This window comes from Hemibagrus wyckioides, linkage group LG08 (assembly GCF_019097595.1).
Source record: "Hemibagrus wyckioides isolate EC202008001 linkage group LG08, SWU_Hwy_1.0, whole genome shotgun sequence".
Classification (NCBI taxonomy): Eukaryota; Metazoa; Chordata; class Actinopteri; order Siluriformes; family Bagridae; genus Hemibagrus; species Hemibagrus wyckioides.
The window spans coordinates 24956876-24980637 of NC_080717.1; the positions used below are offsets into that span (position 1 = coordinate 24956876).

Below are 23762 nucleotides of genomic sequence, written 5' to 3' on the forward strand. Positions count from 1 at the left end.
AAAGTAGAATTAAAAAAAGAAAAAACACAGTGATGAGTGAGTTAATGGCAAACAGGGGTTTGATTCAGACTATTAGCTGCTGATAATTTTTTTAGCTACTTGTAGAAGGGTTTTGGTAAAAGAGAGAGAGAGAGAGAGAGAGAGAGAGAGAGAGAGATAGATAGATAGATAGATAGATAGATAGATAGATAGATAGATAGATAGATAGATAGAGAGAGAGAAAGAGAGAGAGAGAGAGAGAGAGAGGGATGCTGCATGAGATATGAACCTAAAGATAAATCTCGGTTCTATATACTCAGCAGAATGAAGGATGCGGTAAGATGAAAAGATTTCATTAGATGTACAGAGGCGTGTCCAGATCTGCTTTTAGGTAAACAATTCTATAAAATGAGTCAGTAAAACTCGAGAGAAGTTATCAGAGCTTCACACACCTGCTGAGAACATGAAGATGAGTCGTGTGTTTCTGGTCCTGGGCTTCGTCCTGATCATGGCGCTTTACTCAGACGCTCAGCGTGAGTTTATTACACACTTTTTTTTGTGTAGCCGTAAAAGATGTTATAACTAATTATATTGTATAACTAAATATAGTTTGTATACGTATACACATACACACACACTTTATTTGTAGTGGTAATGCATGGTATTTGCCTACTCAGGGGTATGAGAGACCACTTTGTGCAACCTTATCCAAGCACCTTTTAAGTATACAAAAAGTAACTGAAGCTCAATCGTTGCACTTTGCAAAGTATTGGCACCCCTTACTCAGATCTGCATTGGAAAGGGTCAACACTAAGATGATATAATTTTCAGCAGTGGAAAATCTGCTTACTTGCTTCATAAAGTTTAAACTTTAGCCATTTATTCGGCATTTATTACGATGCTTAATGATGTTATTGTTGCTTAATGCAATGCAGATTCAAATAAAGTTATTATTCACACCAAAGAGTGAACTGCATGATTTATTTGAGTTAGTAAACCCCAGATTTATAATTTTCACGTGAGTTTATTACACACTCGCAGAGGTGCATTAATATGGGGGTAGAAGTGGTAGGTTGGATGGGGCAGAGGGGCATTATTAAGGGGTAGAAGTTGTCAATTGAATTTTGTTTCAGCTTTTCATAATAGTAGCACAGTCAAGAAGGTTATCTTCTCTAGACTTAAAACCTGAATGAATCATTTTTGTTTAATGTTTTATACACAATATTTCTTTTTAATTAAATGAATTTTCAAACCTTATCTACACCTTGTTTGTTTTTAGCTTTTGCCCTACCGTCTGAGATCTACTGTTTCAACTTCTTCAGTGGCAAATTCCTGCCAAAAACATCCTGAATGTTAAAAAGACAGGATCACACTGTCCACAGCAAGGCTTTGTGTGAGTATCTGACAATTTAACTATATGATTTAATATAAAAAAAATGAAATTAAATCTATTTCTAAATGAGACGAGAGTAGATGAGATTGTACTGATGTGTGTGTGTTTGTGTGTGTTTCAGCGTTACTACTGTTAAACACACTGGTATGTGTATATTGTGAGCTCAAATCCCAACGATACTGTAGCTATCAACAGGTCAGGAACAAAGGCCAAGGGAACAAAACTGAGCATGCTGACTGAGTGGGAGGGGCATACCCTCTCTGTCCTGTCAATCACAGTGATAATCCCAGTCATCTGTGAGCTCATCAATGCTTTTTATATGTTTTACTGCTAAAGCACATTTAGCCTTCATCCTCTCGGGCTGGTAGCTGTAGTGAGATGGGGAGAGCTGGCTGGTGGGTGGGAATTAGCAGATGACCCATCTGTAGAGAAAATGGGGAAATACCCTGGTAATTATTAATAGTTATAATCTGTATGGTTTGATGTGCAGTAAAATTAGCACAAGATAATAAAACCAGAATAAATAAAAAGGAAAAAACAAAACAAAACACAGTGCTTAGTGAGTTAATGGCAAACAGGGGTTTGATTCAGACTATTTGCTGCTGATCATTTTTTTAGCTACTTGTAGAAAGGTTCTTGGTAAAAAGAGAGAGAGAGAGAGAGAGAGAGAGAGAGGAAGGGTTGCTGCATGAGATATGAACCTAAAGATAAATCTTAACTGTAGATCTTCAGCAGAGTGAAAGATGCTGTAAGATGAAAAGATTTAATTAGATGTACAGAGGCGTGTCCAGATCTGCCTTTAGGTAAACAATTCTATAAAATGAGTCAGTAAAACTCGAGAGAAGTTATCAGAGCTTCACACACCTGCTGAGAACATGAAGATGAGTTGTGTGTTTCTGGTCCTGGGCTTCGTCCTGATCATGGAGCTCTACTCAGACGCACACACACACACACACACACTTTACTGAGATGGCTTTGATGTATATACATGACTACATTCACTGGGAGTTTTGTCACACGTTTAGGTCATTTCCAGTGGTCATACGTGGTATTTGCCTACTCAGGGGTAGATGAGGACTACATTGTGCTACCTTATTCAAGAGCCTTGTATGTAGACAATAAGTAACTGAAGCTCAACTGTTGCATTTTACAAAGTATTGGCACCCCATACTCTGTTATGCATTGGAAAGGGTCAACACTAAAGTGATCTAATTTTCAACAAATTTGCTTTTTAACTTTTCAGTAAAACCCAGATTTAAAATGTTTTATGTGGGTTTATTAAACACTTACTTGCAAAAAAATTGTATTGAATAAATAAATAAATAAATAAATAAATAAATAAATAAATAAATAAATAAATAAATAAATACTACTACTACTACTCCTACTACTACTACTAATAATAATAATATTTATTATAATATTATTTACAGTAGTATGATTATAGTAAGTTATTTATTACAACGGCATTGATTATTATTATTATTATTATTATTATTATTATTATTATTATTATTATTAAATAAAAATCATTTCATTAACTGTTGGATTCATTCATTTTTCTGACTTTTTTTTTATTGCACATTTCTATTTGACAAACACCTAATCTGTCTTTCTCTGAGTAGAAGCTGTAAAAGTTGTACAGTCTGAGGAGTGCTGTTTCAGATTCTTCCCTGGCAGTATTCCTCCCGGACACATCCAGAAGGTTAAAAAGACAGGATCGGACTGTCCACAGCAAGGCTTTATGTGAGTATCTGTAAATTTAATTATGTGATTTAATATAAAAAGTGAAATTAAATGTATTTCTAATTGAGAGGAGAGTAGATAAGATAGTATTGATTTGTGTGTTTGTGTGTGTTTCAGTGTTACTACTCCTAAATACCCCAGTCTGTGTGTTTGTGAAATCAGTGTCAATGGACAAGGACAAGCATCTTAATGCTGCAACTGAGATGCAACACACACACACACACACACACACACATACACTTTCCTGCTTCATAAAGTTTAAGCTTTAGCCAATTATTCAGCATTTATTACAATGCATAATGATGTTATTGTTGCTTAATGCAGTGCAGATTCAAATAAAGTTATCATTCGCACCACTGAGTGAACTGCATGATTTATTAACAGAAACATTACTGTTTCTGGAACAAAGGCCAAGGTAACAAAACTGAGTATGCTGACTGGGTGGGAGGGGCATACCCTCTCTGTCCTGTCAATCACTGTGAGAAATCCCAAACATAGCTGTTGTGAGATGGGGAGAGCTGGCTGGTGAGTGGAAACTAGCAGATGACCTATTTTTGTAATTATTAATAGTTATAATCTGTACTGCTTGATGTGCAGAAAATTAGTACAAGATAATAAAACCAGGATAAAAAAGAAAGAAAAATAGTGCTTAGTGAGTTAATGGCAAACAGGGGTTTGATTTAGACTATTTGCTGTTGATAATTTTTTTAGCTACTTGTAGAAGTGTTTTTGGTGAGAGAGAGAGAGAGAGAGAAAGAGAAAGAGAAAGAGAAAGAGTTGCAGCATGAGATATGATCCTAAAGATAAATCTTGTTCCTAGATCCTCAGCAGAATGAAGGATGCGGTAAGATGAAAAGATTTATTTAGATGTACAGAGGCGTGTCCAGATCTGCCTTTAGGTAAACAATTCTATAAAATGAGTCAGTAAAACTCGAGAGAAGTTATCAGAGCTTCACACACCTGCTGAGAACATGAAGATGAGTCGTGTGTTTCTGGTCCTGGGCTTCGTCCTGATCATGGCGCTCTACTCAGACGCTCAGCGTGAGTTTATTACACACTTTTTTTGGGTAGCTGTACAAGATGTTATAACTAATTATATTGTATAACTAAATATAGTTTGTATACACACACACACACACATATACACACACACACACTTTATTGAGCTGGCTTTGATGTATATACATAATTACATTTACTGGGAATGTTGTCACACATTTAGGTCATTTGTAGGGGTAATGTGTGGTACGTGCCTACTCAGGGGTAGACACACACACACACACACAGTTCAATTCAATTCAATTCAATTTAATTTTATTCGTATAGCGCTTTTAACAATGAACATTGTCTCAAAGCAGTAAAAAAAGTCCTAGACATTAGACAAAATCATCCCTAGTGAGCAAGCCTAAGGCGAATGTGGCGAGGAAAAACTCCCTCAGATGGTAAGAGGAAGAAACCTTGAGAGGAACCAGACTCAAAAGGGAACCTCATCCTCATTTGGGTGACAGCGGAGAGTGCAATTATAAATTATTTTAAACACTAGAGAGTGTGATATGAACAATGTCCTTTCTGCAGTCATGTACAGTGTACAGTGTGATGCAGATACAGCATATGTATATATGTACACACACACACACACACACACACACACACACACACTTGCTTCATTAACTTTCAACTTCGCCATTTATTACAATGTTTAATGATGTTATTGTTGCTTAATGCAGTGCAAATTCAAATAAAGTTATCACTGAATGGGGTAGAGTGGCATCAATATGGGGAAGAAGGGGTTGTTTTTGTGGGGTAGAGGAGCAGCAATATGGGGTATAAGAGGTTGGTTGTATGGGGTAGAGAAGCATCAATAGCAGTGCAGAAGGGGTTGTTGGATGGGGTAGAGGAGCAGCAATATGGGGTGGAAGAGGTCTGTTGTGTGGGATAGAGGAGCATCAATATCGGGAAGAGGGGTACATTTGGTTGGGGCAGAGGGGCATCATTATGGGGTAGAAGGGGTCGGTTGAATGGGGTTTTTATCTATTCAAAATAGAAGCACAATCAACAAGGTTATGCTCTCTAGACTTAATTAAATGAATTTTTAAACCTTATCTAGACTTTGTTTGTTTTTAGCTCGGGCCCCAAACCCTGAGGACTGCTGTTTCAACTTCTTCAATCACAAAATTCCTTCTAAAGAAATCCTGAATGTTAAAAAGACAGGACCACACTGTCCCCACCAAGGCCTTATGTGAGTATCTGACAATTTAATTATGTGATTTATTATATAAAAAAATGAAATTAAATCTATTTAATAGAGGAGAGTAGATGAGATTGTATTGATGTGTGTGTGTTTGTGTCTGTTTCAGTGTTACTACTCGTAAATTCCCTGGTCTGTGTGTTCATGAAATCAGCATCAATGGACAAGGACAAGCATCTTAATGCTGCAACTGAGATGCAACACACACACACACGCACACACACACACACACACACACACACACTTCATAAAGTTTAAGCTTCAACCATTTATTCAACATTTATATTCAGCATTTATCATGATGCTTAATGATGTTATTGTTACTTAATGCAGTGCAGATTCAAATAAAGTTATCATTCGCACCTCTGAGTGAACTGCATGATTTATTAACAGAAACATTACTGTAAAATATGTTCAGTATGTAAAACAAATTATTATACTGCATTATGGGTTATTGTCTGAAGATTCATTGGCATTTATTTTTTATGGCTTAAATGATGATCAGGTAAGTAAATCTTGGTTCTAGTTCTTCAGCAGAGTGAAGGATGCGGTAAGATGAAGAGATTTGTGTAGAGGCGGGGGCAAATCTGCCTTTAGGTAAACAATTCTACAAAATGAGTCAGTAAAACCAGATTTAATCAAATTACATCTTAGAGGGAGAACATCAAGATGAGTCATGTGTTTCTGGTCCAGGTTTCATCCTGATCATGGCACTCTATTTTGTTCATTATGTTTGTTTATAACATAATGTGCATATATAATATAACTAAACAAATGCATTACTATAGATATTTATAATAAATAAATATATATAATATTTGCTATGTTTTATCATCCATTTATTTATTTTTGTAGATTTAAAATGAGTAACTGTATGTCATTATTATCAATATGGGGTATAGGGGCATCAATATGGGGTAGAGGGGCATCATTATGGGGTATAAGGGCTTGGTTGGATGGGGGAAAAGGGAGTAGATATGGGATAGAGGGGCATCAATATGGGGTAGAATGGCATCAATGTGGGGTATAAGGGCTTGGTTGGATGGGGTAAAGGAAGTAGATGTGGGGTAGAGGGGCATTAATATGGGGTAGAGGGGCATCAATAATTGGTAGAGGGCATCAATATGGGGTATGAGGGCTTGGTTGGATGAGGTAAAGGGAGTAGATATGGGGTAGAGGGGCATCAATATGGGGTAGAGGGGTGTTAATATGGGGTAGAGTGGCATCAATATGGGGTAGAGGGGTGTTAATATGGAGTACAGAGGTGTCAATATGGGGTACAGAGGTGTCAATATGGGGTAGAGGGCATCAGTATGGGGTAGAGGGCATCATTATGGGGTATAAGGGCTTGGTTGAATGGGGTAAAGGGAGTAGATAAGGGGTAGAGAGGCATCAATATGGGGTAGAAGGTGTCGGTTGGATGGGGTAAAGGAGCTTGTTGCATATATTACAAAGCAACAATGACATCAATTGCCCTACATGTGGAAATAGAAACATGTTCTACATGTAAAAAATGTGTAAAACATAACATGTGTGTTTCATCTGAGTTTTCTGTATTAAAGTATAATTTATGATTTTATTTAAAGTATTTACTATTAAAAGTATGATTAAAATTAATTTAATTTATATAACTGCTAATTAAAAATGGAACACTGTAAAGCAGTTTAGAAAAGCTTAACATTATTTAGAATTTTTAGATTTACAACATCTAGATTTATTATGTTAATAATGTAATTATAATTATAATTAAAATGCATGTTTTGCATTTATTTGTTAAATGAATGTAAATAATCATTAATGTCATCATCAGGTCATGTTCTTCTTTTTTATTAATTGTTAGTAGGAATAGTAATAGAGTTTCATACTTTTTAGATTAATTTTATATGAATGCATATTTATTTTATTTTACTGTATGTTTCTGTTTCATCTCTCTCTTGTTCCGCTTATGCTATGGACTGCTGTTTCAACTTTTTCCCAAAATTTTACCAAATGGCAAAATCAGACAGACAGACTCACACTGTTCACATCAAGACTGCCTGTGTGTATCTGACTATTTCACATGGATCACTATGTAAATCAAATGAAATTAAATACATTTCTAAATGAGAGGAGAGTAAATGGGATTGTATTGATGTGTGTATTTGTGTTTCATTTGTGTTTTATTGATGTAAACTGTTGCTTATGCAGTGCATAATCATACCACTGAGTGAACTGCATAATTTATTGACTGAAATCTCTGAATAAACAGATTTAATAACAGACATCTCTGATAATAAACCTGGAATGAAATATCTCTCATTCATCATTGTGTAATATAGCCTAAGCAGCAGTCTTTAGCTTTGGCATGAACTGTGGTTTGTGAAAAACTTTGCGACCCAAACAATTCAATTCAATTCAATTTATTTTTGTATAGCGCTTTTAACAAAGAGCATTGTCTCAAAGCAGCTTTACATGAGAAACAACATAAGAAAACAACAAACATATAAACAGACAAACAGTCCTAGATGTTATCCCAAGTGAGCAAGCCTGAGGTGACTGCGGCGACTGTGGCAAGGAAAAACTCCCTTAGATGGTAAGAGGAAGAAACCTTGAGAGGAACCAGACTCAAAAGGGAACCCATCCTCATTTGGGTGACAATTGTGTGATGCAGATACAGCATGTGTATAGTGTTATGTAAATCAATAAGGAGGTTGTTGTCCACAGCGTTGCTTGAATATCCCAATCCTCACAAAGCAGAACCCAGCTGGAGCTGGTCCATCTCCGGATGCCACTGGAGCCGGCACAGTCTCTGTTTGCCTCGGGATGGGTAGAAGAAGGGAAACAATGGAACAGCATTAGCGTAGCTGCTGTTCTTAATATTAGCAGCACCAGATGATAATGTGCATTTAATCAGATGTACTGGAGCACAAGGTTATGGGATGTGTTAATTGTATGCCTGACTGAAACACACATGCACACACATATTTTGATAGTGAAAGTCACTTGACATAAATGTTTACACATCTGCTAGTCTTTTATTTAATGACACAGCAAAAGGACATTTTTACATTTTCTATTCTGATTGGAGTCCTGACTTCTTCAACACCAAACTCTGCAAATAGACCTTGGAATAAAGTCAGAAGGAAACAATTCCTTAATATATCTCTGTAGCATTCATTTACAAAAAATATGTCCACACAATGTTGCCTAGTACAGTACATCACTGGCTAAGCTACCAGGTAAGCTTACACTTATGCATTATAATGAATAACCAAGAAGGGCGTACTTTTGCATATTATCATGACCGTCAGAATTGCCTGGATTTCTACACTGATTACTCAGACATGTGATTGATCTATATTCAAGATAAAGTAATGATAATAAACTAAATCTAGCAAAACTACCAATACAAAGCGCTCTTAAGTGAAGTCTGAGACTGTTATATACTTCAAGTACTATTTTCATCCAAGAAGTATAGGGGAGACATGACATTATGTTGCCCTTTTGTTTAAACACAATAATGGGGTTTTCCATAACATACAGAATAACATAGGGAATTTAAAAGAACACAGAGAAATTGATTCTCATTTGATGAATACACTACATGTTACTCTGCTCCTGTTTGTGACTTATATAGTGGTACCTCTGTCCTTGACCACCCCTGTGTTCGAATTTTCGGTATTTGATTTGAATTTTCGAGTGAATTTGACCTCGGTGTACGAAAATATTTTCGGTGTACGACTCCACCGTCAGGAACGCCGGTTCTTCTTTCATACAGGATTGCAACGAATATCAACATTTCGACCCGACCCGAAAAGAACACTGTGACCGCACACCAGGGGCGATTCTAGGATTTTCATTTAAGGGGGCTCAGACCGCAATGAGGGTATAATAGTAAAAAAAATAAAAAAAATAAACAAATAAAATAAAATAAAATAAACGTTTGACTAACAGGGTAGGATGGTAAACTTAGTGCAGCATTCCACTGTATTGCACAGATGCGCGCACACACACACACACACACACACAAAAATACACACACACTCACACACACAAACTTGTCCTCTGATCCTCGCTCTGCGACGCCACGGTCTGCGGATTGAAGAACGCGCTGAAAGACGGGGAAGAGCCGAAGTCTGCCGTTGTTTTCATATGAAATTTAAAAGGGACTGAGGCGATCACAGATTTGTGTAGAGTTTATGGAGAATCGCAGAATTTTTAGGGGGGCTGAGTAGAAATGTTAGGGGGGGGCTAAAGCCCCCCTGAAAATGGCCTAGCGACGCTCATGGCGCATACGCTTTCCATGCGGCTTTACCCTGGCAATGTTGCCAATGAGGGAAGTTGTGAGATCAACCATTGAGTTGAAACTGATTAATTTGTTTTACATTATTTCCTATGGGGGAAAATTATTCGACCAAATCAGTATTCGACCAGACTTTTGGAACGAATTAAGGTCGAACACCGAGGTATCACTGTATAAGAAAACAAAATTAAAAACATTATTCAACAGCAAAAACACATATTACTTCAACATTAACATTTTCTCACCAAATGTACACATAACCTAACTACAGAGAGAGGGTGGACTATCTCTGTTTCCAGACATAACTCTGGGCATTATTCTGTCCCAATGTTAAGGGTGAGTCACTAGACTAAAGTGTCATGGACTTCTGGACAGTTCCCTGCCAGAACACCAGATGGCAGTCTGGCAGGGTTCCTTTATGTTCCCATGTGCTTTTGTTTATGTTGTGTTTGCACGTGTGCTTGCCCCACCCGATCCTTTCTCCTTTCCTCGCCTCTGCAAACCTGTTCCTTATGTTTCAATGATTACCTCACTATTTATACCTGCTGTCACCTGGATTCTGCTGTCTGGTTTTTTGTGTTTCCCTAGGTTGTCACAGCAATCTGCAGCATGGACTGATCTGCATGTCTTTTCCAACAGATGTTCATCTGCGAGCTTGACTGTGTAGGACACTATGGCTAAAATGTTGGTTAAGAGATCCTTTACCTCATGTTGACTTTAGAGCTTGCTTCATTGTCTGTACAAATGGCTCACCAAAACCATTAGTGAATGGATGGTACGGTGCTGATCGTGTTGTATTCTGTTAGCCTTCATGAAAGCCATAAACTCTGCTGACAAATTGCTGGGGCAGACCAAAACAACCAAAGAAGAGCTTTTATAGTTTTCTCAGATTAAATGTTTTCATTACCTCAACTTCGTCATTTGCTGTAAGCGTCAAGAAGAACTAAAAACATGCAGCCTTCCAATTGTCCAACAAAATCGATGTGGACAATGATGTGGACAAAATCAGTGTTATCCAAAGCTCCTCAGGCCATTGGTCCTCAGTAATATGTTGGATGGAGATATGATATGTGGTAGTGTTTCTTTGTACGGTGCCTCCAACACCAGGGATACCACCGCTCCCATGTCCACCTGCATTTGCACTGGTTTTCCCACAACAGGTTAATACAACAGAGACAATGATTTCAGCACCTCTATTAACAGGAACAACTTTCAAACATCTGGATATCATAAAGCATAATGTTTCTTTGCCTTGTTGCTTCACCCAGTGTTCATTAAGGTGATGGAGCAATACACTCACTCTACATACATTACTACATACATTTATATCCACCTTTATTAAAAAGAGACGATTCTGTCAGTATCCTGACATGTGTGTTTTATTGGATGGTGCCTGACTTCATTTAGCCTCTGGACAAACCTCAGAAATTCATGTAATCTGGTAAATTGAGGTAATGTTACCTCATTTATTTTAAAACTTAGACTTGTTAACAGTGTATATGTGTTTGTTATCAGTTTATTTGGAATGGGTTTGTCTCCTATTATGAATCAGATGATGAACATGTTAGGGATAAAGCAGCATTTCAGGTATAAGATATTAATCCTCAACTGCTCAATTGAATAAAAGAGATGAAAGTAATTGTGGGTGAAGACATCTGCAAAATGCTGTAAATGTAAATCAGGTGGGTAAGGAGGGGAGGGTAGATCATGGGGTATTAATGTGACAAAACAAGAGGAAGTAGGCAGACACATGTAACGCTGGTAAATGTACATATATGGAGATATATTTATAAGCCCTTTAACACTGGAGAGTGTCTACTGCATTCCATATACTTTATGTTGGCACACACAATCCTGCTGTCCTGTTGGATTGTAGATTTGTATTTAAAATTCATTATGTTTATTGCTTTTATTCTTAGAAGAAAAATTTCTTGGTGATTACAAATGTATTTTAATGTGCATAGTGGTGAAGCAGAGCACAACTGTTTGCGATCAGCATGCATTTTACTTAGCCTAGTCGAAATATCATCACAAAAACACAGTGCGGGACATATCACAATCACTCCATTTACTCCAAAAGCTTGAACTTGTGACAAAATCCAAAACCACCCCTTCTCCTGTTCTTCATGAAAAGGTTCCTAAAAAATTCAAAATTATTTTTATTTATTACCTATTACATTTAATGTTATTCAGAACGTGTGGTGGAGATGAATAAATGCTTTTGGTACACAAGCCAGTCAGCACAGATCACACATGAGATGTGGATTGGGTTACCACAGGGTGAACGTGCTGCCCACATGAATCTTCATGAGACAGATGTGTGTGTGTTTCAGTGTTACTATTAAAACAAAACTAGCTAAAGGTGGTGGTTTTAAATCAAATCGGTGAAAATTGTTTTTTCAGAAATATGTATTTCTGTACAGTGAGAAGTAGTAAATTTTGCACTCAAATGTAGGCTGTATTAATGTATTAAGGTGTTTACTAATTAATGCTCAGGCATTATCTCAAATAAAGGAAGTGGTGAGGTGAGTAGCTGCGTAAAGATGCACAGGAGGAGGAGAAGAATTAGACTTGAACCAGTGGAACTCAACTCAAAGCAAATTTGCTGTTTGAGGCAGAGAGAAGTTATCAGAGCTTCAAACACCTACTGTGAACATGAAGGTGAGTCGTGTGTTTTTGGTCCTGGGCTTTGTCCTGATCATGGCGCTCTACTCAGACGTTTAGTGTGAGTTTATAACAAACTTTTTATTTAGATGTACATTAGTTGTGAATCATCTACAGTATGTGCAACCTCAATGTGATTTATATAGAAGATACTTACGATTGTCCTGTGACAGGTTCAACATGTGAAAAATGTGTAAAACTTAATGTGTTACTATTATTATTATTATTATTATTATTATTATTATTATTATTATTATTATTATTATTATTAAGTGTAGTATCCGTAGAATATATGAGAATGTGCTAAAGGATAAATCATTTTTGTATGACAATTTATGAGCATTTATTTTATCATCTGTGTCTTAATCAGCTCTAGTGTTAGAGGTTTTCTCATCTGAGCCCTGCTGTTTCAACTTCGCCATTATTTCTTCCGAAGACATGTGGGAGGCTAGATATGAAGGAAGGATTAAAAAGACAGGATCACACTGTCAACTCCAAGGCTTCATGTGAGTATCTGAAAATTTGATCTGTTTAATTTTGTGATTAATTAAAAAAGTCAAATGAAATCTATTTCTAAATGAGAGGAGGGTAGATGAGATTGTTTTGATGTGTGTGTGTTTGTGTGTGTTTCAGTCTTACTACTCCTAAACACTTCAAGGTGTGTGTTTGTGAAGTTACCAGTTACTGACAAAGGACAAGCTAAACATTAATGCTGCAACTGAGATGCAACACACACACACACACACACACATAAATGCTTTAGCCATTTAGTTTAATGGCTTTAATGGCTTTAGCCATGTATTCACCATTTAATATGATGCTTAATGGTGGTATTGTTGCTTAATGCTGTGCAGATTCAAATAAAGTTGTCATTTGCACCAGTGAGTGAACTGCATGATTTATTACCAGAAACTTTACTGTGATGTGAAAAATGTCTGAAAATAAAACTTGTGAATGTAGAAGAAAATCATTCTTTCATTAAAAAACTTTTAAGAGGACAAGATATTGCGATTGGCAGTGCTGTCTGAATGGGAGGGGCATACTTTATCTTCCATCACAGTGACAGTAGCTAATGATTAGCATCTATAGCATCTATATATAGTATGTGGCTGACAGCCACACTTAAAAAAATGACTGAATTTTACTGCATTAGAAAAAAATGTAAAGCCAACGTTTCATAGAACATTATAAAAGAACAACATTTTTCCCTCAAAAAAACTATGTTTAAAAATAAATTATTTATTAAGAAGGAGCCTGTATTTGTCACATACATATCAGAGCACAGTGAAATTATTTCTTCACAAGTGCCAGCATTGGAGGTTGGTATCAGAGTGCAGGCTCAGCCATGATGCAGCACCTATGTAGCTGAGATGTTTAAGGGACCAAAGCAGCAGCTGGGCAGTGCCAGGGCTTGAACTCTGACCTTCTGATCAGCAACCCAGAGCCTTAACCACTTGAGTTACAGGTCATAATTAGACAACCAAATACTGGGAGACAGTAGAGGCTTCATTAAAGCTCAGTACTTGGGGGTTTTAGTATTTAGTTTGTCATTCTTGGTTTTAAATTTTTATTTAAACAGAAAATCTTTTTTTTACTTATGAGACTTTTAAATCTGTATTTAAATAAACATTTCTATAAAATGATCCAGTAAAATCTAACTCAGGCAAATTTGCTGTTAAAGAAAGAAGATAATAGAATTTCACACACCCGCTGAGAATTGGGTGACGACTCTGCAGCTAATGCTAAGGCTCACCCAAGGTAGCACCGCTCCTCTCGTCTAACAAGTTTGCTCACCTATGTGAAGCACCTGCTTAGAAGCCTGATAGAGATATGGTTATAGGAGACTCTGTATTAAGGCATATGATATTAGCTAGACTTTTAGGGGCTCCAGAAGCACTGGTTAGATGTATTCCAGGAGCAAGGTTGCCAGAAATAGCATGTAATCATAGGGACACAATCTAACTTAAGGAAGCATAGGTTTTCACAGGTAGTTCTTCATGTACAAGCTATTGATATGTGCCTTTGCCAGTCACAGATTACTAAAAGTAATATTGAAGACGTTTGTAAATTAGTGAAGGTGATGTCCTGTAGATGATGATGCTGTAGTATGCTCTTGCTACATCCCAATGCAGCAGGGCAATGTAGCTTACAGCAGGTTATACTTCCAGAACCTCTGGATGTCCAGGTGGTGCACTGAAAACAATGTGGGCTTTACAGATAATTGGAGCAGTTTTGAGGACAAGTCTGGCCTGTTAGGATGGGACTGTGTCCATCTCACTCAAGAAGGTGCTGCTCTCATTTTTACAGCATAGCACATAGTTTTAGAACAGGTCTAGTTAATCTGTGACAATCCTGCGCCACGGCCAGGGAGCAGACAAACAGGCTAATCCAACTGTCTGCTAGCTGCAATTGGTCATCACCCAGGGTTTACAATATAGAGACTGTGCCTGTTCCCCAAGTGCATCCAAAGCACTTATTGTTAATAAATTATTAAATTATAACTAATCAGGAGGTTACTTTTCAACGTTTAAAAGGAAATTTGATTAAACCACACAAATATGTAGAATTAAATGAATCTTGTCCACCTGGATATAGTTATATACATCAGCCACAGCTAATAGGCAGGGGAGAATGTGTCATCATTCATAATAATAATGTTACAATCATGCCTGCAAACACCCTTCCTGCCTGCTAGAGAGAACCCTTGCTCGAATTCTGAGACTTCTGGGTTGTGGAGTTTCACTTCTGGTTTCACACTTTCAGGTTATAGACATTTGAATACGCTCACGTCACTGTACAGTGTAAAGTATCGTCAGTTTACTGATCGAGAAGCTGAGTCTGCTAGGCATCAACACCTCCCTCTGCAACTGGATCCTGGATTTCCTGACTGGGAGACCTGGGGGTAACTGGGAGACCTGGGGGTGACACGACCGTGGTGGGTCTCATCAGTAAGAACAATGAGTCAGTGTATAGAAAGGAGGTGCAACAACTAGCAGCCTGGTGTAAAGTCAATAACCTGTCTCTGAACGTTGACAAGACTAAAGAGATGGTTATTGACTTCAGGAGAGCAAAGAGTGACCATTCTCCACTGAACATCAATGGGTGCATCATGGAGATCGTCAAGAGCACCAAATTCCTTGGTGTTCACCTGGTGGAGAACCTCACCTGGTCACTCAACACCAGCTCCATCACCAGGAAAGTCCAGCAACGTCTCTACTTCCTGAGGAAGGCTCATCTTCCACCTCCCATCCTGACCACCTTCTACGGAGGGACCATCAAGATCATCCTGAGCAGCTGCATCACTGCCTGGTTTGGGAATTGCACCATCTCGGACCGCAAGACTCTTCAACGTATAGTGAGGACAGCTGAGAAGATCATCGGAGTCTCTCTTCCCTCTGTTACAGACATTTACTCCACACGCTGCATCCGCAAAGCTAACAGCATTGTGGATGATCCCACACACCCCTTACACACACTCTTCACCCTTCTGCCATCCGGAAAGACGTACTGAAGCATTCGGACCCGCACAACCGGACTGTTGAACAGTTTCTTCCCTCAGGCAATCAGGTATCTCAACAGAGAACTCAGCTGAGCTGGACACACGCGCACACACACACATACACACACACACACACATACAACCAAGATCTGATCTCAAAGGAGAACTGAACTGTGCTGGATATGGACACACACACATACATAACACACACGCACAAAAAAAGAACTGGACTGTGCTGGACATAGTCAGACACGCACACACACACTAAATGTCCTGTTTGCATGCACGTCACTTTACATTTCACTTTACATTTATATTTATATTAGTCTTGTTACATGTGTCACTTTAATAACTGCAATAACTGCAATCACTGTATACACTGTTCTTTTATTGTCTAACATTGTCTTGGTCTTTGCACAAAGTCAGCCTATATGTTGTTTGTCTTGTCTTGTCTTGTCTTCCTGTGCACTTCTGTTGTATGTCTTAAAGATTGCACCTTAAGTATAGTTTAAGTATAGTTTAATTTTTTTAGTTTAATTTTAATTTTTCAATTATAGTTTAATTTTATATCTCTATGTTTAGTTCTATGTTTGTCTGCATCACTGTACTTTGTCTGTGTTATGTGTAGCACCTCTGGTCTAGGAGGAACATTGTTTCACTTCACTGTGTACTGCATCTCCTATATATGGTTGAAGTGACAATAAAGCTTCTTTGACTTTGACTTTGCATCCCGAGCCTTGTATTACTGCTTGTGTTTTTCTATTGTGGATGAACCTTTCTGTGTTGTTTGGAATTATCAATTTCTGGATTTACCGTCAATACCAGCTTTTAATCACCAACAAAAAGAAGGCAAGGAAGGAAGAAACTTAGGATCGCTGGGCTTAAAGAGAATTCAATTCAATTCAGTTTTATTTGTATAGCGCTTTTAACAAAGAGCATTGTCACAAAGCAGCTTTACATGAGAAACGACATAAGAAAACAACAAACATATAAACAGACAAACAGACAGACGGTCCTAGATGTTATCCCAAGTGAGCAAGCCTGAGGTGACTGTGGCAAGGAAAAACTCCCTTAGATGGTATGAGGAAGAAACCTTGAGAGGAACCAGACTCAAAAGGGAACCCATCCTCATTTGGGTGACAACTGTGTGATGCAGATACAGCATGTGTATAGTGTTATGTAAATCAACAAGGAGGTTGTTGTCCATGGCGCTGCTTGAATATCCCAATCCTCACAAGCAGAACCCAGCTGGAGCTGGTCCATCTCCGGATGCCACTAGAGCTGGCACAGTCTCTGTTTGCCTCGGGATAGGTAGAAGAAGGGAAACAATGGAACAGCATTAGCGTAGCTGCTGTTCATAATATTAGCAGTACTAGATGAACGTGCATTTAATCAGATGTACTGGAGCACAAGGTTATGGGAAGTGTTAGATGTATGCCAGGCTGAAGAGATAAGTCTTTGGTCTACATTTAAACTGGGAGACTGTGTCTGAGCCCCGAACACTGTCAGGAAGACTATTCCAAAGTTTTGGAGCTAAATACAAAAATGCTCTACCCCCTTTTGTGGACTTTGATATTCTGGGAACTACTAGAAGTCCGGAATTTTGTGATCTTAAAGAGCGTGGTGGATTGTAACGTGTTAGAAGACTGCAGAGATAGATGGGAGCTAAACCAATTAGAGCCTTGTATGTGAGTAGAGCTAATTTATAGTCAATTCTAAACTTCACAGGTAGCCAGTGCAGGGATGATAATATTGGGGTTATATGATCAAATTTTCTTGATCTGGTAAGAACTCTGGCGGCTGCATTCTGGACTAACTGTAGCTTGTTTATTGAAGATGCAGGACAACCACCTAGTAATGCATTACAATAGTCCAGTCTGGAGGTCATGAATGCATGAACTAGTTTTTCTGCATCAGATACAGATAAAATGTTCCTAAGCTTGGCAATATTTCTAAGATGGAAGAAGGCTGTTTTTGTGATATTGGAAATATGATTTTCAAAGGATAAGTTGCTGTCTAATATTACGCCCAGGTCTTTCACTGTTGAGCTAGTGGGAACAGTGCATCCTTCTAGATGCAAGCTGAATTGTGAGAGCTTCTGTGTACTAGTTTTTGGACCAATATGTAATATCTCTGTCTTGTCAGAATTTAATAATAGGAAATTATTGGTCATCCAATCTCTAATATCTTTGACACACTCAGTTAGTCTAGACAAATTAGATATTTCATCTGGTTTGGAAACTAATCCCATTGCTGGATTGCTGGACTTGAAGAGAAGGAAAAAAGGAGCACAAAACAGGAGAGTCAGTTAAGGCAATTCCTTCCCTGAAATAGAGTTGAAGAAGCAGTGGGCAGCAGCAGGATCCTGGCCAGGCCTGGGGCTTCAGGAGACGGCTGGTGCAGATCCAGGAGAGAGACTGGGCGTCAGCGATTCTACATGGGGCTTCTCGCAGTCTGAACTGCCTGGAAACAAAACATAGGGTACCTGTTAGTCCAGTAGGCTTCCCTCACCTTGTGTGGCCAGCAGAGCCAACCTCTCCGCTGTGTTGCTCTGCTGGAGGGTGAATGGTTTAAGGGCGCTTCTGATTGGCCCAGAGCATTTTGGAGCACTTTTTCCCACTCTGCCCTGCGCTCAAATTTAGCGTGGCGCTGATCTGGTTCCGCTCTGCGCTGGTGCTTCTGTCCAGGGTGCTGAAGCACTGCTGTGCATGTTTTTGCAGGAAAGGAGGGAGGCGAGGAGTGCGGCGCTGTCACAAGCATTAAAACTGCTTTTGCATCGCACATGGATCCTGCTAATCAATCCTTAGAGATTAGCACCATGGCCAGCAGCACTGAATTAGAGTGCAAGGTGGAGTGGGAGGAGCCCCGCTAAACTATTCACCCTCCAGCAGCAGAACACAGAATAGCACCAGGCTCTGTCAGCCACACAGGATAAGGTCTGCCTCCTGCAGGACTAATGGGTGACCTTGTGGCCCAGCAAAGCTCTGCCATGATTCTGGGCCAACCCCGCCAGACTGCTACTGACTTGAGCCCTTCCTTAATTTAATTGCAGATGAACCTTCAGTAGAAATTTGTAAATCTTTGAACTTTACTACCATCAATTTCAGGAAGGTGATGGTGTCCCTCTAAAATTCGCATTTCTCCACCTTCACCATGAGCAGTTTAAGTGTAAGTAGATCTATATGCCATCAATATAGACAGTGACATAAGAGTTCAGGAAGTTTCTGAAAATTTTGTTTACAAAGGCTTGGAACACCACTGGAGCGTGTTGAATTTTTTTTAATGAAGAATGTACTCATTTTAATCTAAATATAATCCTAATTTACTTTAATCATTAAATCAAAAGTTAATTTTAATCCTTAAATTTACTTATTTAAGCTAAATCAAATCTAAGACTATTTTAATCTGTAATCCTGAGTTAATTTTAATTTTCATTTATTTTGCTTTTGTAACGAACTCTCTGGCTGACTTGTTAGGATCCATGTACAGAGTCTTTAATGATAAATCCAAAGTGACAGGCAGAAACCATGAAACGTAGATTAGCAAACTGAGGTCAAAACTGGAGAGATAAACCACCTAGCGACAATACCAAAATGAGAAAAAAAACTTGAAAACAGGAATAACAGGCATGGGTCAAAGCACAGTAAATCCAAAGACAAGGCACAGTAGAAAAACAGCTCAGTAAGTTTCAATGTGAAGTGATACTTTGCGTCCCAAAGTTGTTTGTACATTGCTTAAATGTTATGGAACCTGGAAGTGTTCCATCACTGGTGGTGCCTGGTGGTAATGGTGATGTTACAGAGCCCCCCCAGGATCACCTTCAGTGTGAAGTTTCATTGCATAAATCAATTTCATTGCATAATCTGCTGCTTTCATTGCGAAATTTCATTGCATAATCTGCTGCTGACTCAGAGCCTTGGCATAGTTCCTGCAGCTGTACCGACACATCGTGCCCCCCCGCCGGGTACTCAAACACCTCCCAAATCAATCCTGAGAAATATGTGAAGGAGGTTTTTACCTGCGGATAAAATATATATTATAGATTTAGTGAAGTTTTTGTAAGTGTATAGCAGTAATAGATAATTTGAGAGGACTCCGGACCACCCTGTAGTGTGTCCACTCAGTCCACTGGATTAAATTGTAAGTGCTCCGTAAATTAATTAATATTTTATATTAAATAATTGGTGAGAAATGAATCTCCTTCAGTTGTTCTATTGCCTGCGGCACCAGTAAAAGGGGGTATGGGTATTAGACCATAATGGCATTGAGTCCCTGGTAATCTGTCCTGATACCCCCATCTTTTTTCACCAAAAAAAAAAAATCCAGCAGCTGTAAGTGACAGGGAGGGATGGATGAAACAGGCCACCAGGACTGGGGCAGTAATTTTGTGGCATCCTGTGTTTCGGAGGCAGAGAGAGGGGATGGGTAGCATTTTTTTCCTTCTTGCATGCGGCAGTACGTGCGCTGTTAGCTCTGAGCCCCTGCTCAACGGTCTCTAGGACCAGAAAGCATAGGCAAGGGAGAGGCCATCTGCGTTTCCGTGCTGGCTCCTGGCTCCGTGTTGGACCTGAAACAAGAAGTCCTGTAACAAGAGGAACAATCGAGGTACCCATGCATTTGTGTCCGTGATCTTGGCCATCATCTGCAGGGGTGCATGGCCAGTGATCAAGGTGGGTCTTCCTGCCAGGTAATGGTGCAGCTCCTCAATTGCCCACTTTATTGCCAGGGCTTCTTGTTCGACCGCAGCATAATTTTTATCTGTGGGGGTTAGTTTCGTTGACATGTAGAGGACTGGGATGCTCTTCTCCTTCAAATCGTCCTCTGCCATCATCTTTGTGAGAAGGACCTTGGCAACATGGCCCGGCTCTGGGAGAGGGACTGCTGCGGCCTGGAGACCTCTACAGTGCTCCAACAGCACTTTGGTAGTCGTCGTCAGGCTCTGGATTAACTCCTGGGTAACTGCCTGCTGGTGGATGCTCATCTCCAGAAGGTGTTTCAGGATGTGCTCCAGGCTGACCCTGGGGGTCTGTTCTGCATCCTCTGCCCATGTTCTCCACCAGTGTAGTGCACTCCACAAGGGACACAGAACAAGACACAGAGCCAGGGAGCAAGTCAACGGAAATCTTTACTGATTTTAGCAGAAAGGCGGGGAAGAAGAATTTAAGAAAGAAAGAAAAAAAAGAAACAAACTAAAGTGGATCTTCCCTGAAGGAGTGTCTGGAGAGCGACTGTCATGGTCTTTGCTGGGGCTGGAGTCAGCAGCGATCTGGTGAGGTTGGTCCAGGAGTGAGGCAGGGCTTATTCTGAAGTATCTGCAAACAGAGCATACAGTCCTCATTAGACCTGCAGGGGCAGACCTTACTGTGTGTGACTGGAGAAGCCTGGCTTTCCACTGTACTCCACTGCCGGAGAGTGAAGAGTTCAGCAGCGCTCCTGATTGGTCCACTGTGGTTTGGCGCACTTTCATCCGCTCCGTCCAACACTCTAATTTAGCGATTCTGACCATGGTGCTGAACTGCCACTGGCTGTTTCGGAGGTAGAGAGAGGGTGCGAGGAGCGTTTTTTTCCTTCTTGAGTGTGGTGGTGTGTGTCATTTTCTCGGTGACAGTCAGAAGGGCAATCTCTGTGGACTGTGCTGCTTTGAAATCTTGGGATTTTGGAGATTGTTCTGCAAGAGATAGATAGACAGTTGATTATGAAACAATGTGTTCAAGTCTTTTATAAAGAAAGGAGAGAAGTGATACCAGTCTGTAGTTACTGATGTCTGAGGGCTCCAGAGCAGATTTCTTCATGATGCGACTACCACTTATATCTCTTGAAGGTAGTTTGTACATGACCTGATGCTATGGATACATTGATGACTGTGGTCTTGCAAGATGGTCTGAAGCATAGTGGAAGGGAGTGGAACCAGTGGGCAGATGGTAGGATTGCAAGACTTCCCATTCTGGGAGGGCCTGAACCTCTCGCTGCAGGCTGAGATGGCATGCAACGAGCAGAATATACTATCATTACTCTTTGTACTGCACCACGCTTCCTCTGATCTATTAGCACTGTACTTCAAGACTCTTTTCTGTTCTGGCACAGAGGTTGTGGAAGGAATTTCCTTTAGATGTTGAAACAACCGTCTTTGAACAATGGATGAAGACCTACCTCCTCCTGGAACTAGCTCTTATATGCCAAATGACTGAGTCTATTCTGGCCCATTGTGCACCTAGGCCATGTATGTATTTTAACTTAAATACTGCCTTAGTTGATAGAATAGAAAGTCATGATGTTCAGACTGTAATGTCTTAGCGCCTTAACAGTTTATATTTTATTTATATCTATCTTTAGGGTTATTTAATTTAAGTCTTTTGTACATCTTAGGTATGGAATAATATTCACAAGGGTCCTATATGTCAGGGGTTTTCATAATCAAAGACAGTGGGCCTCCTTTTTGTGGATAATCAGGGCATTGATAAGGACACGCGTACAGACTATTAGGCCAATTAAAAGTCTTTATTCACCCCTCACAACGTAACATACAATAAATACCCCTTAAGCACACAGAATAACGTAAGTAGATTTTTTTGTAATTGCAACTTGGAAAAATTACATAATCGTGATATAATTAAATTATGTTATCGTAATCATGATTAGAAAATCGATTAATTGTGCAGACCTAATATACATATATATATATGTATGCCTTGACTCGCATATGAACTTAAGTGACATCCCATTCCTAATCCATAGGGTTCAATATGACGTCGGTCCACCCTTTGCAGCTATAACAGCTTCAACTCTTCTGGGAAGGCTGTCCACAAGGTTTAGGAGTGTGTTTATGGGAATTTTTGACCATTCTTCCAGAAGTGCATTTGTGAGGTCACACACTGATGTTGGACAAGAAGGCCTGGCTCTCAGTCTCCACTCTAATTTATCCCAAAGGTGTTCTATCAGGTTGAGGTCAGGACTCCAGTCAAGTTCATCCACACCAGACTCTGTCATCCATGTCATGACCTTGCTTTGTGCACTGGTGCACAGTCATGTTGGAAGAGGAAGGGGCCAGCTCCAAACTGTTCCCACAAAGTTGGGAGCATGGAATTGTCCAAAATGTCTTGGTATGCTGAAGCATTCAGAGTTCCTTTCACTGGAACTAAGGGGCCAAGCCCAGCTCCTGAAAAACAACCCCACACCATAATCCCCCCTCCACCAAACCCAATGCAAGGCACAATACAGTCAGACAAGTACCGTTCTCCTGGCAACCGCCAAACCCAGACTCGTCCATCAGATTGCCAGATGGAGAAGCGCGATTCGTCACTCCAGAGAACGCGTCTCCACTGCTCTAGAGTCCAGTGGCGGCGTGCTTTACACCACTGCATCCGACGCTTTGCATTGCACTTAGTGCACTCACTGACCCCGCTCCGTCAGTTTACGTGGCCTACCACTTCGTGGCTGAGTTGCTGTCGTTCCCAAACACTTCCACATTCTTATAATACAGCTGACAGTTGACTGTGGAATATTTAGGAGCGAGGAAATTTCACGACTGGATTTGTTGCACAGGTGGCATCCTATCACAGTTCCACGCTGGAATTCACTGAGCTCCTGAGAGCGACACCATTCTTTCACAAATGTTTGTAAAAACAGTCTGCATGCCTAGGTGCTTGATTTTATACACCTGTGGCCATGGAAGTGATTGGAACACCTGATTCTGATTATTTGGATGGGTGAGCGAATACTTTTGGCAATATAGTGTATGTTCCTAACTATCTTTTAAACTAGCAGTACTCAAACCCAAAACTAAAAAACAACTGTAGGCCAATATCAAACCTTCCCTTTGTCTTTTAAATCCTAGAAAAGGTTAAAGCACAGCAGTTATGCTCATACCTACATAGGAATAACTTTCATGAAATGTATCAGTATTTAGGCCTCATTATAGCACAGAGACAGCACTGGCTAAAGTAGTAGATGA

At 39.6% G+C, this 23762-nt stretch overlaps 1 protein-coding gene and 1 long non-coding RNA gene across 2 annotated transcripts; both read left to right on the forward strand.

Moving 5' to 3' along the window:
* The first annotated feature begins 3993 nt into the window (after positions 1-3993).
* Positions 3994-5652, forward strand: LOC131358066 (regakine-1-like). Its single transcript, XM_058397562.1, has 3 exons — positions 3994-4159; positions 5243-5357; positions 5476-5652. The coding sequence occupies exons 1-3, from the start codon at positions 4090-4092 to the stop codon at positions 5546-5548; spliced, it is 258 nt and encodes an 85-aa protein (XP_058253545.1). The 5' UTR covers positions 3994-4089; the 3' UTR covers positions 5549-5652.
* A 6548-nt stretch (positions 5653-12200) lies between these two features.
* LOC131358061 (uncharacterized) lies at positions 12201-13158 on the forward strand. Its single transcript, XR_009205340.1, has 3 exons — positions 12201-12309; positions 12683-12818; positions 12946-13158. It is a non-coding gene; the product is annotated as an uncharacterized LOC131358061 (long non-coding RNA).
* Positions 13159-23762: the final 10604 nt, after the last annotated feature.